The sequence below is a fragment of the Ixodes scapularis genome, unplaced genomic scaffold, assembly GCF_016920785.2.
Source record: "Ixodes scapularis isolate PalLabHiFi unplaced genomic scaffold, ASM1692078v2 PGA_scaffold3__209_contigs__length_174095766, whole genome shotgun sequence".
Taxonomy (NCBI): Eukaryota; Metazoa; Arthropoda; class Arachnida; order Ixodida; family Ixodidae; genus Ixodes; species Ixodes scapularis.
The window spans coordinates 128,609,451-128,625,216 of NW_024609868.1; the positions used below are offsets into that span (position 1 = coordinate 128,609,451).

Genomic DNA, 15,766 nt, shown 5'->3' on the forward strand with positions numbered 1-15,766 from the left:
TCCTCACACAGCATTTCAGGACACGGTAATACTCTCCTCTTTAACCCATAATAAAAGTGATAAAGGGAAAAAGAAATTATACAAAAGCAACTTCTATATACTTTGCCTTGCAAGTCCTGTGCAGTGCTATCAAAGACTGAGGTGCAACAGCATACCTTCCCACACTGCTCTTATCGTACGAGCACAATGATCCGCAGAATTTTCGAGAATGACTATAGAAACGTTCAGCCATCCGAAATCAACTAACAAGGTACCGGCACACATTCCGAAAAACAATGAAATACAAAATGCCCCAACTAAAGACACACTACTCTTGCTAAGCTTATGAGCATGTGTATCAAAGGTGTGCCAGTTGGTGTAATACTAGCATAACAGGGAGGTTGCCAGAATAACGGTCTAAGCAAACCAGTACTAATCCTGAATTGCTCAAGTCATTTCAGGGAGGCTGTCTTCGAGGCTAAGTTGTGCTCGTCGCTTCTTCAAAAAAAAAAAAAGAATCCAGACTATACGCTCCCCACAAGGTAAAGTTGCTTCTCCTTTGGTGTTGCTAGCACTAGATTATTACGAAACAAAGACACTTGGGAACGAGTCGCAGCGGACCTGAGAAGTCGCTTCACGACGGACTGCCATCGAACAGGCAGGGTGTGTACTGCCTTAGAAGATGAAGTACGTGAGCTAAAAATGCAGACCAGTCAAGACGTTGAAGGCACTCCCGTTATACAATGTCCCCGATAGTTCCGAGACAAAAGTGAGCAATAGAAGGCAGCAGCAAGATATTTCCAGAATATAAGGCCCCCTCGTGACTCGATGAAAAATCCCCAGCACAGTAAACTCGTCGCCGACCATGAGGGAGAATTTGCAAGTTCCTCACAGCCACGACAATGCCCCTCCTTGAGCATGTGGTCAAGCAGGCTCGGAGTGTGCGAGTCAAATGTAGTTGGACAAAACGAATTCAAATGTGCCAAAATTCAATGTCAAATTAAAAAAAGACTACGAATATAAACCTGCTGTACTAGACCCACAATCGTCCGACTTGTGCGGAACTAAATGGTCCACTTACCAAAAGCGTCAGTTCTTTTAGACACTACGGACCAATACGACATTTGAAAACTGCCTGAACTCCAGTATCACAGCAAAAAATGACTCCAAAAATCAGTGGTACATTCTCATAAATATGGCAACTTCACGCTATCAAGAAAAAGTTTAAAGCGTGTTCAGAGCATCCACACTGTTTCCAAAAACAAGACCGAAAACTTTGGAAAGTTCTTTGCGAGACAAAAGTTACAAGAAAGTCAAGTACTACAAAGACAGTGCCAGGCAGTACGCTGAACTATATGAAAAACTGGAGACCAAGATGCAACGGGGTTTTCTCCCGCACTATAATGCTTTTGTCACAATACAGAAAACCAGAAAATAAACAAAATGTTAAGCAGGTGCCAACTAACCAAAAAAGCCAACTCTACCGGCCAAGGCACATGGAACGTATAGCACGAAGCAGTCAACCAGAAATTAAATCATTATGTAATTCCGCTTTTCTCGCGCGCAAAAAAAAAAAAAAAAAAAAAAAACGGCGGTACCGCGACGAGGTGTGCGTCTCCGCTGCACCAACTCTAGTAGTACAGTTGGCTCCAAAACAGATCAAACCGCCAATGCCAAATTCGCGCTAAATGTGCCCTACGCAGCTAGCCCGCTTCTCCACGGGCGGCTTTCCCGTAATTGGAGGTTACCTATTTGTAACGCAGTCCAAGAATGGCTCCAAGACAGTAAGTTGGAGCAAAAGCCCTTTGATAAGCTACGCTTCGATGTAATGAGTCTTTGGCCATCTTGAGGGTTAAAACCAGTGTTGCCAGTTATCCGGAGCTTAATCTTGAGTCGCAGGAAGCGCTTTTCTGTCCTCCCGAAACGTGAAAGCGGTTGATGACGGACCAAAACGACTTTGCCCGAGCTCCTTAGAAAACCACATTTTCTAATCGTATTCGTCGCCGACTGCGGCCGTAGGCAAGCAAAATGGCGGCGTCCGCGAAACATTCAGTGAATGGAGCGCGCATGCCATAAACTCCCAAGAGATGCCCCACCCCCGAAAAAAAGCCCACCCCTAGTTTTGGCTCGATTTGCTATGTCGTTTTTAAACACCGAAAGATAGCCCACTTGTAGTTGGGGTAGTGTTGGGATCAATGATGGCTTCGGCCTAAATGTGGCTAGTTTGCTATGGCCAGATATAAGCAAATGTTGCTCACAGGGAAGTACAGTCACCTTTGCTTCGTTGCCCCTCGCCACGATAACAAGCTTGAAAAAAACACCAGACCTAAAAATAGCTTTTTTTTTTTGCCAACTTTTGTTGATTGTAGATTGAAAGTTAGCCCACTCCAGATTTTCACCCGATTTGATCTGGATTTTAGGTAGGCTATCTCTCGGTGTATCACGGTACTCGAATAGGTGTAGTTAGTTTGGTGGCTCTGGTGGGGGCGATACAACAGTAACTGTTTTAAATTGCTGGTACCCCCTTCACGTCAGATGCTATCCACCTCATTGGGACGAAGGTACACATGGAAGGACAAACACAAGGATGTTTAACCCGGCAAACAGAGAGGACAAATCACAGATTTGTTCCGCATATTGTTCAATTCTCCAAATTGTACATCCGAGTGTCACCGACGACCCCCAAAGCCTAACACGGTTGCCCTATGCGGTGCTTCGGGCAATAACACCCCCGGTCCTCTTCCACTCGCTTCGGCTGCGACAGCAAGGAGTCTGGCATCTTTTGCGATCCGACGGAAGAAATCCGGACTGTAGTCCATCTCCGGCTAATATCTACCGTATTTACCCGAGTAATAGCAGCACTATTTATGAACAAGGCCCTTGCGTTTGCTTTCCCGCAGAACACATATACAGCCAATCATCGCGTTGCGCACTAATAACATAGCGAATAACTAGATTGAGAACACGATTCTCCATACAAACGCAAACTTCACAGATAGTATCTTCGCGCGAAGACGTTCTCTCTGTCTTGTAAACCGCTGGAATCATGCTGCCGATCGCGGTGATTGGCAAGCCGCATGTCTCGCGGAAAGGTGAAACCTCAGGTTTTTTTCATAAACAGTGCGGCTATTACTCGAGTAAATACGGTAAAATCAAGATGCTCCAGATTTTCTCCCAGCCCTTGGTACACCAGCTCCCGGGTCCCAAAGTGAGCTTGACGAGAAATCTAAAGACAGCAGTAATGCAAGGTCACATGAACCAATCGAAAACGAGGTCGCAATCCCGCTTCTTGTGAAAAAAAGAAGTGATTCAGCATCCTAAAATTTTAAAAAGAAAATGGAAGAGCCGTCTTACTGAGCAGTAGGACTCAAATACCCAAGAGGCCCTTTTCAAAAGGACGCTCACTTTTCTACAGTCAAGGTCGAAGAGGATCAGTTGGGTCGTCGTAAATTACACGCTTCGAAGTTTCTAAAAATAACGGAGGTCCAGACGCTTCGTTCTGGCACAACTCCGCAAAGGGAAGAAGCTGCTGCCCTGGCGAGACAATCGGGCAGTAGGAAGCGCTGTCGATGCGCACCCCCTCAGTGGAGGGCTGCCACGTACTTCGTTCCGTCGCCGTGATTGACTCGCAGGAGCCGTAGCTTTTGCCCCTTACCAAGTTGCGCGGAAACAGAGTAGGGCAGTCGACACGGCAAAGCCGCCCTTTCAAGACTGCTGACGGAAGTAAACGAGGCGAGTGAGGGTGGACACGAAGGAAGGAACTTGCTTCTTGCGGTCCATGACGGTGTCCCCCGGCACTGAGGACTCGTAGTAGAGCGCCACGTGGCGGCAGACCACCGTCATCATGGTGAGGAGGTCCGTGTTCCATGCCCGCTGCTGGAGCACCCTGCACAGCGACTGGACGAACCATGAGCCCTGGGTGGTGTTACGCCACGCGTAGAAGCCTGCGCAGTCGAGGGGTTCGCGAGCTCGGACCTTCGGAGACAAAGCTTTTGCGGAAACGTAAAGTCATAGTAACTATAACGATGCCAATGTAACCCGCTCCCCCGGTGCAGTGGTAGGGCATCGGACTAGGGAGCGGGAGTCCCGTGGTATCTTTCGACAGAGAACAAGGTGTTTTTTGTAAAGACACCCGTTCGCATCGCGTTCGGGACAACAATTCGTGACGCTTTAGGCCTTGAAACCAGCGCTAAACACGCCCCGCGTTAAAAAGGTTTTGCAACTCAATTATGCACATTAATTGCATTATGCACCTGTAGTTTTATGATGATGCACGATCAGAATGGGCATGAGAAAAATGTCATCTTGAAAAACTGCAGTTCCAATGTCATTGAGGTAACTCTCAGGCCTCCGTTCATGTGCCGCTAGAGCTCGTTTAGCTTTAATTTAACGTTCATTGACCATGCTCTCAAAGATATAAAGACATGTGCCTTCCCCCTGGGGCTGCTGGAGACTGTACAGACACCACCTGGAAGGCCTGCGCCCTTCCTCCTCGGACATCACCACCGTACTCCAATCACCTTTCGTTCGAGACTACTACCAAAGCCGCAAGCACGAGCTATAGCCCACCCTTCGGGCTTTGAGACGCGCACGTCTAGCGTGAGCGCTCGTTCTGCGGAAGGACGTTTCAAGGCGGCGACCTCGTACTCTCATGCTCGTTGCATCGACTACAGTCTCAGCTTATTGGTGAATGGAGTATGGCGGATCCCACCAAGCGTTTGCATCGCCGCGGGCGTGTCTCGCGGCATCTCACAACGAGCACGATGCTACGGTGCAGCGACGCCGAGACGCATGCGTCTGCCGCTTCGTCGGAGACCCTCCTTCTTGAGCATGTGCATGTTGGCCGCTTAGGGCAGGCCGGAGGCCACCATCGATGACATAATGCGCAGGCCTTGTTTCCTAGGCCTTACCGACTGCATCCCTTTGGCAGAGGTGCACAGAGCTTGGCTGGCAGCCGTGGCACCACGGCACTCGATGGTAAGGAAGCAAAAATAAAGTTAGCAACGACGCTTTTGAGGACAATTTCGAGATCGTGGTTCAAAAGCGACGATCACGATTTTGGTGACACGATGGGGCGGTGGTTATCAACCACCGATGTTTCGGGGACACCGTCAAGATCGGCCGAAGTGACGGGGGCACCATCCAGCGGGAGGGGAGGGGGGTACTAAGAGATCACGATGACAAAAGGGTAGGAAACGAAGAAAAATAAGTGCGCGCAAATAAACGTCGAAGCTCTGAAACGGAGAACAAATCAATCCTACTCACTCGATTCACATAGTTTGCATAGTATCGTCTAGTTACCTTCAAAAGACAAACAGCATTACTGAAAAAAAAAAAAAAAAGATGTACTTCTTTACAGTTGCTGACCGATTTTTCGGACGCCTATTTTTCGGGCACGTCTGATTATTCGGACGTTTTCACCGAACCATCACTCAACCCCGAAGAATTAATGTATAGCATTGACCGAAATTTCGGACGCCATAAAGCTTATTGTTCTATATTTCGGACATAATTAGCGCGATTTCCTCAGTTTACAGCAACAAAACAGCCACTGTGATAGCGCCGCGAGCTTATTCGCCACCATTCTGGCAGTTTTGATTTGGCTTTGTAGCCGCGATACCACGTTCAACGCAATAAACCCATGAAACAAATTTTGGGCTGGACTAAATCAATTTATATTGGGATTTTACTAATAGCACATCGTTCAGTGGGCCAAAGAACAAAGGTAGAAACTCAGAAGACTGACTTTCGCTACGAAAATTTGCAAAACATAGCGGACTATTTCGTACCTCCTTCCCTTCGTAAACTCTCCGCCTTTTCACTGCGATACATCCGCGGACCCCGCAGCGCGTCACCGGGCTACTAGCCACCATAACCGGGCCCCCGCAGCGCGTCACCAGGGCCCAAGCGCACGTCACACGATACCGGACCTCACTTAATCCCTTTACCCCTAGGCTGAATTTGCGGTGGAAGCTACGCGCTTGCCGGACCAATCAGCCGCCTCCCTTTCATCACCTGACCTCATTCTCTGCGGGTCGGTATGCGCGAGAGAGCGTGATCACGTGGAAAATGTGTGGCTGGCCCAACGAGCATGTAGCTTCCACAGCACTGTCAGCTTCGGGGTGAACGGGGTGGGGAAAGCAACTAGTCGGAATTTTGAGCGACGGGCTAATCTTCTAAGGGGACAATGGCTGTGTCCGGCTACACAAGCGAGATTCCGAGCAAGAGGGGACTACCCCCTTTCCGACTTCTTGAACTGTTTGGTACAATGCGCGATTTATGAGTTGAGGAGGAAAGCTAAACAGGAAAAAGTTGGAAAAGCGTTTCATGACTCCTTTAAAGCGCGATCCAAACCAACGCTTCTTTTGCGCCTGTAGGTCGTGCGGCTGCGGATGTGACGTATTTTTGTGACGTCGCGCCGCTTCTTCGCTCCTTCCGGGCGCGCACAAGAAAGTTGGATAATTTCAACTTCTTCTCAACGCGCACAAAAACGCGCCGTGACGTAGTAGGGCGCTCCTGTGTCCCGGCCAATCGGTGGAGGGCAAGCTAGTTCCGACTCCGCGTTTCTCGCCGTCTGGCTGCCCTCTCCTCCCCCCCCCCCCCTTTTATTCTCTTCCAAGATGACAACGCGATCTCTCTCTCTCTCTTTCTCTCGCCGTCTGGCCGGCCAGTCTGTCGCAGTTGCACTTTGCTTGTGCGCTCGTGCCTGCGTGCGCGCGTGCGCGCTCGCCCGAAGTTTCGCCCGTCCAAACCAAAGCGCACGGTTCTGACTCAGAAAGCGCGCCCGGAAACAGCAAAAACGCCACGAAATGCGTCACATCCGCAGCCGCACGACCTACAGGCGCAAAAAGAAGCGTTGGTTTGGATCGCGCTTAAGGCTCTAGTCGGGTTTTTTTGGCTCCGCCATACGCGTTTGCAAGTCCGGCTTCAAGGCGCTGCCATCTTGCTCGGCTGGGGTGCGCTTGGACGCGTCATAATCCGAGTACTAAGCCTTGCTGAGGCGTCATAATCGGATTAAGGCCGCGCCCAAGCGGCGCACCCCACTGAGCAAAATGCCGTCGCCCTAAGACCAGACTTGCAAGCGTGTATGGCCAACATGGCCACCGTCTGCCCATTCTGACGGTTCTTCCAGTTCTCGTGCGTGGTCTGTGTTTTTCGAGTGCGACCACCAGAAAAGCGGCCGCTGCCATTCTTCTGGTTTTTAAGCGCAAAGGTATTTTGCCGATAGGCTTGGTATCGAAGCGAGCTTGGTGTACTTATCTACAAATAGTGCCAGATGTGCAAAATTCAACTTCGCTGTTTATGCCAATGCAGGCGCCGACGAAGCGCAGCACTATGATTAAACCGATCAACACAGAAATGAAAAGTGCACAATATAAAGCGGAAGTTGCACGAGAACTTAAAATTGATATCAAGCAAGTGGAAAGTGGCCGATACGCAGCAGAATATGCGCGGAAATTTGCTATTTTGGGCTGAAATCGATTTTTCAGACCGCTTGATTACCGTATTTACTCAGGTAAGAGCCGCACTATTTATGAACAAGGCCCTTGCGTCTACTTTTCCATATAATGTATACACAGCCAATCATTACGTTCCGCATAAATAACATAGCGAATAACCAGATCGAGAACAGGATTGTCCATAGAAATACAATCTTCACAGATGGTATCTTCGCGCGAAGACGTTATCTCTGTCCTGTAAACAGCTGGAATCATGCAGTCTATCGCACTGATTGGCAATCTCCGTGCTCCGCGGAAAAGCGAACCCTCAGGTTTTCTTCATAAACAGTGCGGCCATTGCTCGAGTAAATACTATTCGGACATTTTCGGGGTCCCCTCCGAGTCCGGAAAATCGGTCGGCGACTGTATTGGAATGAGAGTCGAGGGCTTCGGGGAGCCCAAGAAGAAGACCTTTGGGGACCCCGGAGCGTCCGCATACCCCCGTTTGAGAGCCACCGAGACAGAGGTTATCCCGATTTTGCTCGCTGTGTCGAAAACCCGATGCACGTCGAAGAAGAACCGAGAAATCGGGCCTCCACGTAACCGGAGGAAAGTTTACCCGGCACTGTGGAGAAGCAAATCAGGAAGTCGGCGTCGGTTGGGACTCGGACGACCCGGGTGGGCGCGTCTACGCTGTCCACCACTACGGGAACGCCGTCGTCCAGGAGGTCGCCGCGGCAAGCCTGCGCCACAGAAGTAGACATGCGTGCTTCTAGGCAATCTGTTCCGTTAATTAGAGAACGGATGAGGGTTCTTCATGCGTATATACCATGAACGCAGAAGCCCCTTTAAGTTGGGCTTCCATTTCCATTGGTTTTATCACAACAACCGATATTGGTGAGGTTTGGAAGTGGATTCTGGGGTGTATGGTGTACGGTCGTGGCCCACTAAATTTAGGGGGGAACTGTGACGTCCCGTTACGGGACATCGCCATGGGGCATTTTCCCGCTGAACTTAGTGGAAATGTTTTTCCGCTGGCTGGTAAAATTTGACGTCACATAAAGCGTTTCTCCGCTAAATATAGCGAGGAAGTGGTGACGTCCCGTGAGACGTTTATCGGCAATATATAGCGTGAAAATTTACACACTAAGTTTAGTGGGGAAAGTGTGATGTTATGTGGCACTAATGTTGCAGTGTCACGTGCCACGATTTCGGCGCTAAATATAGTAGGAAGTGGGAAAATTGTCGCATTACGTGACAAAGTAACTTTTGCACCTCTGTCAAAGTTTTAGGATTTTGTGAATATTCGAATTTTCTAGCAGTAGTTTATTAATAGTATGCTATTCCAAGGGTCTTCAACTTTTTTGGCCAAGGGGCCGGGTTGGGGATCTGTCGGAGCCTCGAGGGCCGGAAAATAGAGAAGTAAATATACATGAGGAAATACTAAATCAGTAAACATAAATATGCATATAAATGCAAAAACTCAAACTAAAGTAAAAAAAAAAAAGTAAGGTGGATAAATACATATACTTTATTTTGAAATTAAATATGTTGGTAATTATGACATTACAAAATAAGTGCGACCAAGAAAACTCACCAGGAGTAAATCAAAGTGCATAGGAAGCTTCGCATATTCATACAGGCCAGAAAAAAGATGAGAAAGGTTGACCTGATGATGACAATATGCAACAGTCACAACGCAGAACTCTAAGCACGAAATACGAGAGAACACAAAGAAATTTTAACACAGTTAAACAGACACGAAACAGGAGTACACTATAATACGGCCACAGAAACGGCATTTCAAATAAGTTTTCACTCGTTCTTTCAGATATCTTCGTTTGCACTTTTGGTACGCGTATTAACGGAGGTGGTTGCCAAATCAGAAACAGAAAGTGCGTATTAAATGAGCGGTGCAGCTCGCACTCGAAATATTTGTTTCCCTTATTTTCAGCAAATGTGTATCACGGCCCTTTTGCAAAAGTATTTATCCACTTTCTACACAATTTCTATGGAAAATAGTCTATAGACGCTATAGATATTAGAAAAAAATGTATCCATTTTTGTATCCACTGTCTATTAATTTTAGCCGCTTTTTTTGAGCCATACTTTCTCATCAAATGTATTTCAAGGAATGTTTAGGAACGTTGATTATTGTGAAATTCGGAATAGAGTTCTCAGTGTTTGGTATTGGCTCGCCCGGTGTGTGTTTCAGGCTATGCCAATTCGTATGTTTTATAATAGCCGGAAATTGGGAATTCGTACTCTTCGCTGTGTGCTTTGCACTCTTATTATATATACTCTTATGGCTGGTAACGATAGCGATGTCTTACTTATTTCTGGATTTACTTCCCGAGCCCGGCCGAGTCGGCATAAAAGCGAATGGACCACTCAGCATGTTTCCTGAGGAAAATTTTTGTTAACTTGGTTCCGCTGAAAATCTATTACGAAGTGTACAATATACCGAACTCCTTCATATTCATTTACATTTGTGAGTATTAGTATCTGTTTCTTATAAAACATACAGAGCGTCTGAAGTAAATCATGTATATACGAATGTGGTCCAAAATAATATTTTCGAACCACTTACTGTTGTTGACCCCAACATGCTCGACCAGTCAGGAGTCAATGCGGAGGTTGTGTAACTTCAATGTCTTGGAGTAGAAAAAACGAACAAAGAAGATATACGTATCTGTTTTGTGAAGTAGAAATTTCGTACTAGATAACAGAAAGTATAAAACAGAAAGAGGACGAAACACAGACGAGTACATTCTTTCAACTCACAACAAAGTTTATAGTGCGAACGCACGTTCCTCTGCGCAGAGTTAGGGAAAGGGGGAAAGGGCAGAGGCGGAGGGGGGGGGGGGGGGGGGGAAGTAAATGGAAGGAAGGGCGGGTGGGAGAGGCGGCTGGGTGCTTGGACTTGTTGGGGTTGGGCCGCTTACCGAGGTCGTCTAATCACCCCGGACAGCTCTTGGCTCAAATAATCTATCTCTCTATCGGAGAGGGCTAGCGTCGCGAGGGGGAAGAGACATTGGCTCCGGAGTTTTTTTATCGCAAAAGATTCGATAACTTCCCTGCCGAATCTTTGAGGATGGCGCCCGAGCACGCGCGTTTTTTTTTTTTTTTTTTAACCTTGGCTCACATCCTCCGCATGTGCGGCGATGTGCTGCAATCGGGCGCACCGTTTCCTCGCTGGGATCAGCGACCTCTCGGAAGTGCTCCTTCAGACAGTCATTTAGGCACCGCCCCGTTTGCCCGATATATTCTCCCCCGCAAGAAAAAGGAATGGAATAGATTCCCTCTTTCCGGCAAGGGACGAACTGCTTTTCATGTTTCTTGGGACAGGGATTTGGAGGGGAAGGATTATTGACCTGACGGCACATCTGCTTCAGTTTGAATTTGCACTTGAAGACGACTCCCACGTCGAAACGTGAGGCGAGCGCCTTGAGGCGATATGAAGTGTTGTGCGTGTACGGAATGACGGCGAATTGTTTGCGGCGGGGTCGGGGTGTATAGGGAGGTGTGTTGGAGGAGGTAATAAGCCTCTTTAGAGTATTTGTCAGAATCGGTCTTCTGGATATCCGGCTTTCCGCAATCTATCTATTTGGAGGATAACGCTGTTTATGCCTAGATAAGGGCAGGACCTAGATCGCGCAGTCTTCAGGGGGGACTTAACCAGGAATAGCTTGACTGTTTTTGAGTGGGCGCTGGTGAAGGGGAGAACTGGTTTTTCTGATCTTTGTTTGAATTCCCAGCACAACCCCCCGGGGCGGAGACTGAGTTGTAGTTCTAAAAATTGAAGGGCAAAAGAGAGGACCCCTGACCGGGTCCTCTCTTTTGAACGTGAGGCCAGCGGGGCTTGATGTGAAGGCTTTGAGAATGGCCTCAGGTTTGGTATGTTCCTGGTGCAGCACAAGATAATTATCTACGTACCTGGATACCTGGCACCCGGGTGCCGTCGACTCCAGTTTTGCTTTTATAGCCCGATCCAAATACATTAGGAAGATTTCACTAAGAATGGGCGCCAGGCAAGACCCGATGCAGACGCCTGCCTTTTGGATGTAAATTTTTCCTTCGTACTCAACGAGCGTCGAGCGGAGGTAAAGGTCGAGCAGAGAAAGGAACCCATTAACGGAGACTCCCGACGCGTTTTGGAACTTGCACATGCCGTGCTCATCTATGGCGTTGCTCACAGACTCGAACAGGTAATTGACCATCTAGATTATGATACATATCTTCAATATCTAACGAAAACAGACTGAGGGGGACAGGCGAATCGTGGAGAGGGTGAGGTGTAAGATCAGGTCAGAGGAGTTGGTGGTCCGGACAGGTTGAGGGAGATTGAGAGAGGTTAGGTGCTTGAGTAGGAAGGATGCCAGGCGCTTCTGCCAACAGCCGTTTTCTGATATGATGCTGCGGAGCGGAACATCGGCCTTGTGAGTTTTTGCGGAGAAAAAGACAGTCAGGTACTGTTTTGAGGGGGCGGCTATCGCGTTTCTCAAGGCTGGCAGGTCAAGGTTCGTGCACAGGTCTTTAACCTTGGATCTCAGAGACCCCGAAGGTCTTTTTTTTTAGCAAGACAAAGTTCTTATTTAGGGCAGCTCCCACCTTAACGCCAAAGAGTTCTTCCATGATGACAAAAACGCCTGTTCTGTCAGATTCTAAAAGTTTCAGTCGGGCGCCGCGCAGCTCCTCCACGACCGAAGGCACCAGAGACCCACCCGAGGAGGGCGGGGGAGGTTGGGCACACGCTGAGCGAACAGCTGAGCGCACGAAGTCTTGACGATCCTGTTCCGGGATGGAGGCTGCAACCTGGTAGACAGACGCCAGCTGGTCGACTCTTGAACCGGGCAGGTCTGAGGCAAACTTAAGTCCATAGGAGAGAAGCCGCACGGCGTCCGGAGATAGCGGTGTGTGCGAGAGGTTCACAGGAGGTTTCAACCCTGCGGTGGGCTGCTTCTTGTTGGATGCTCGAAAAGCCCTAAGAATCCTGACCCAGGCAGACTTCAGGAGGTCTGCAGAAGCCTTCCGGATGAACTGGAACGAGGGGTGGCAGGAGAATCGCGCCCCGAAGAGGGCCGACATCTCTCCCGGCAGATTCTTGAGCATCAGCTGGAGTTCCCGTGAGACCTCCTTTCTCGAGATCTGTATTATCCGGTAGCTCGAAGACCAATTGTGTGAGTGGAACCCAAGCACGGTATCCACAGAAGGGTGTGCCACGTTGTGCCGTAAGCACAGCCCGATGGAGCGAAGTCGGAGACGCAGGAAGTTCATTTTAGAGATGATACAGGAGGCTTGGAAGAACACACAGGGGTACAACGCTGGGGACCGGACGTTCCGACAGGGACAAAACATGTAGCTCACACGATGAGATATTATATTCCTAACGAGCGTGTTGGTAAGATGTACTAGATAACAGAAAGTATAAAACAGAGAGAGGACGAAACACCAGACGAGTACATTCTTTCAGCTCACAACAAAGTTTACTCCATGGAGTGCGAACGCACGTTCCTCTGCGCAGAGTACTTTTTGTTATCTTTCTGTTATCTAGCACATCTTACCAACACGCTCGTGTTGATAAGATAATATCTCATCGTGTGAGCTACATGTTTTGTCCCTGTACGAACGTCCGGTCCCCAGCGTTTGACCCCTGTGTGTTCTTCCAAGCCTCCTGTTTCATCTCTAAAATGAACTTGCAGCATCTCCGACTTCGCTCCATCGGGCTGTGCTTACGGCACAACGTGGCCCACCCTTCTGTGGATACCGTGCTTGGGTTCCACTCACACAATTGGTCTTCGAGCTACCGGATAATGCAGATCTCAAGAAAGGAGGTCTCACGGGAACTCCAGCTGATGCACAAGAATCTGCCGGGAGAGATGTCGGCCCTCTTCGGGGCGCGATTCTCCTCCCACCCCTCGTTCCAGTTCATCCGGAAGGCTTCTGCAGACCTCCTGGAATCTGCCTGGGTCAGGATTCTTAGGGGTTCTCGAGCATCCAACAAGAAGCAGCCCACCGCAGGGCTGGAACCTCCTGTGAACCTCTGGCACACACCGCTATCTCCGGACGCCGTGCGGCTTCTCTCCTATGGACCTAAGTTTGCCCCAGACCTGCCCGGTTCAAGAGTCGACCAGCTGGCGTCTGTCTACCAGGTTGCAGCCTCCATCCCAGTACAGGATCGGCAAGACTTCGCGGGCTCAGCAGTTCGCTCAGCGTGTGCCCAACCTCCCCCGCCCTCTTCGGGTGGGTCTCTGGTGCCTTCGGTCGTGGAGGAGCTGCGCGGCGCCCGACTGAAGCTTCTAGAATCTGAAAAAACAGGCGTTTTTGTCATCATGGAAGAAGACCTCTTCGGCCCTAAGGTGGGAGCTGCCCTAGATAAGAACTTTGTCTTGCTAAAAAAAAAAGACCTTCGGGGTCGCTGATATCCAAGGTTAAAGACCTGTGCACGAATCTTGACCTGTCAGCCTTGAGAAACGCGATAGCCGCCCCCTCAAAACAGTACCTAACTGTATTTTTCTCCGCAAAAACTCACAAGGCCGATGTTCCGCCCCACAGCATCATATCAGAAAACGGCTGTTGGCAGAAGCGCCTGGCATCCTTCCTACTCAAGCACCTAACCTCTCTCAATCTCCCTCAACCTTTCCGGATTACCAACTCCTCTGACCTGATCTCACACCTCACCCCTCTCCACGATTCGCCTGTCCCCCTCAGTCTGTTTTCGTTAGATATTGAAGATATGTATCATAATCTAGATGGTCAATTACCTGCTCGAGCCTGTGAGCAACGCCATAGATGAGCACAGCACGTGCAAGTTCCAAAACGCGTCGGGAGTCTCCGTTAATGTGTTCCTTTCTCTGCTCGACCTTTACCTCCGCTCGACGCTCGTTGAGTACGAAGGAAAAATTTACATCCAGAAGGCGGGCGTCTGCATCGGGTCTTGCCTGGCGCCCATTTTTAGTGAAATCTTCCTAATGTATGTGGATCAGCCTATAAAGGCAAAACTGGAGTCGACGGCACCCGGGTGCCAAATATTCAGGTACGTAGATAATTATCTTGTGCTGCAGCAGGAGCAGACTAAACCTGAGACCATTCTCAAAGCCTTCACATAAAGCCCCGCCGGCCTCATGTTCAAACAAGAGGACCCGGTAGGGAGTACCCTTCAATTTTTAGAACCACAACTTAGTCTCCGACCCGGGGGTTTGTGCTGGGAATTCAAACAAAGATCAGAAAAACCAGTTCTCCCCTTCACCAGCGCCCACTCAAAAACAGTCAAGCTAGGCCTGGTTAAGTCCCTCCTGAAGTCTGCGCGATCTAGGTCCTGCCCTCATCTAGGCATAAACAGCGTTATCCTCCAAATAGATAGATTGCGGCAAGCCGGATATCCAGAAGACCGATTCTGACAAATACTCTAAAGAGGCTTATTACCTCCTCCAACACACCTCCCTGTACACCCCGACCCCGCCGCAAACAATTCGCCGTCGTTCCGTACACGCACAACACTTCATATCGCCTCAAGGCGCTCGCCTCACGTTTCGACGTGGGACTCGCAAGTGCAAATTCAAACTGAAGCAGATGTGCCGTTAGGTCAATAATCCTTCCCCTCCGAATCCCTGTCCCAAGAAACATGAAAAGCAGTTCGTCCCTTGCCGGAAAGAGGAAATCTATTCCATTCCTTTTTCTTGCGGGGGAGAATATATCGGGCAAACGGGGCGGTGCCTAAATGACTCCCTGAGGGAGCACTTCCGAGAGGTCGCTGATCCCAGCGAAGAAACGGTGCACCCGATTGCAGCAGATCGCCGCACATGCGGAGGATGTGAGCCAAGGTTAAAAAAAACGCGCGTGCTCGGGCGCCATCCTCAGAGATTCGGCAGGGAAGTTATCGAATCTTTTGCGATAAAAAACTCCGGAGTCAACGTCTCTTCCCCTTCTCTAGCCCTCTCCGATAGAGAGATAGATTATCTGAGCCAAGAGCTGTCCGGGGTGATTAGACGACCTCGGTGAGCGGCCCAACCCCAACGGGTCCACGCACCCAGCCGCCTCTCCCACACGCCCTTCCTTCCATTTAGTTCCGCCCTCTGCCTCTGCCCTTTCCCCCTTTCCCTAACTCTGCGCAGAGGAACGTGCGTTCGCACTCAATGGAATAAACTTTGTTGTGAGTTGAAAGAATGTACTTGTCTGTGTTCGTCCTCTCTCTGTTTTATACTTTTTGTTATCTAGTACATCTTACCAACACGCTCGTTAAGAATATAATAGAAATTTTGTTTTACCCATTTTACACGGAATATATCGTAAAAATTAAAATAAAACTGCGTCAACATTAAGAAAAAAAAGAAAAAAGAACATCGGCT

The 15,766-nt window shown here is 49.0% G+C and overlaps 1 protein-coding gene across 2 annotated transcripts in view; it reads right to left on the minus strand.

Annotated features, from left to right (window-relative positions):
* Positions 1-2,964: 2,964 nt before the first annotated feature.
* Positions 2,965-15,766, minus strand: part of LOC120841512 (caspase-7) — a 52,250-nt gene continuing 39,448 nt past the window's right edge. For both annotated transcript variants that reach the window (XM_040212422.3, XM_040212421.3), the window contains 2 exons: positions 8,038-8,161; positions 2,965-3,923 (listed from right to left, as the gene is read on the minus strand). In XM_040212422.3, the coding sequence (XP_040068356.1) occupies positions 3,685-3,923; positions 8,038-8,161 (363 nt within the window). In that variant the 3' untranslated portion in view covers positions 2,965-3,684. The remainder of the gene's footprint in view (positions 3,924-8,037; positions 8,162-15,766) is intronic.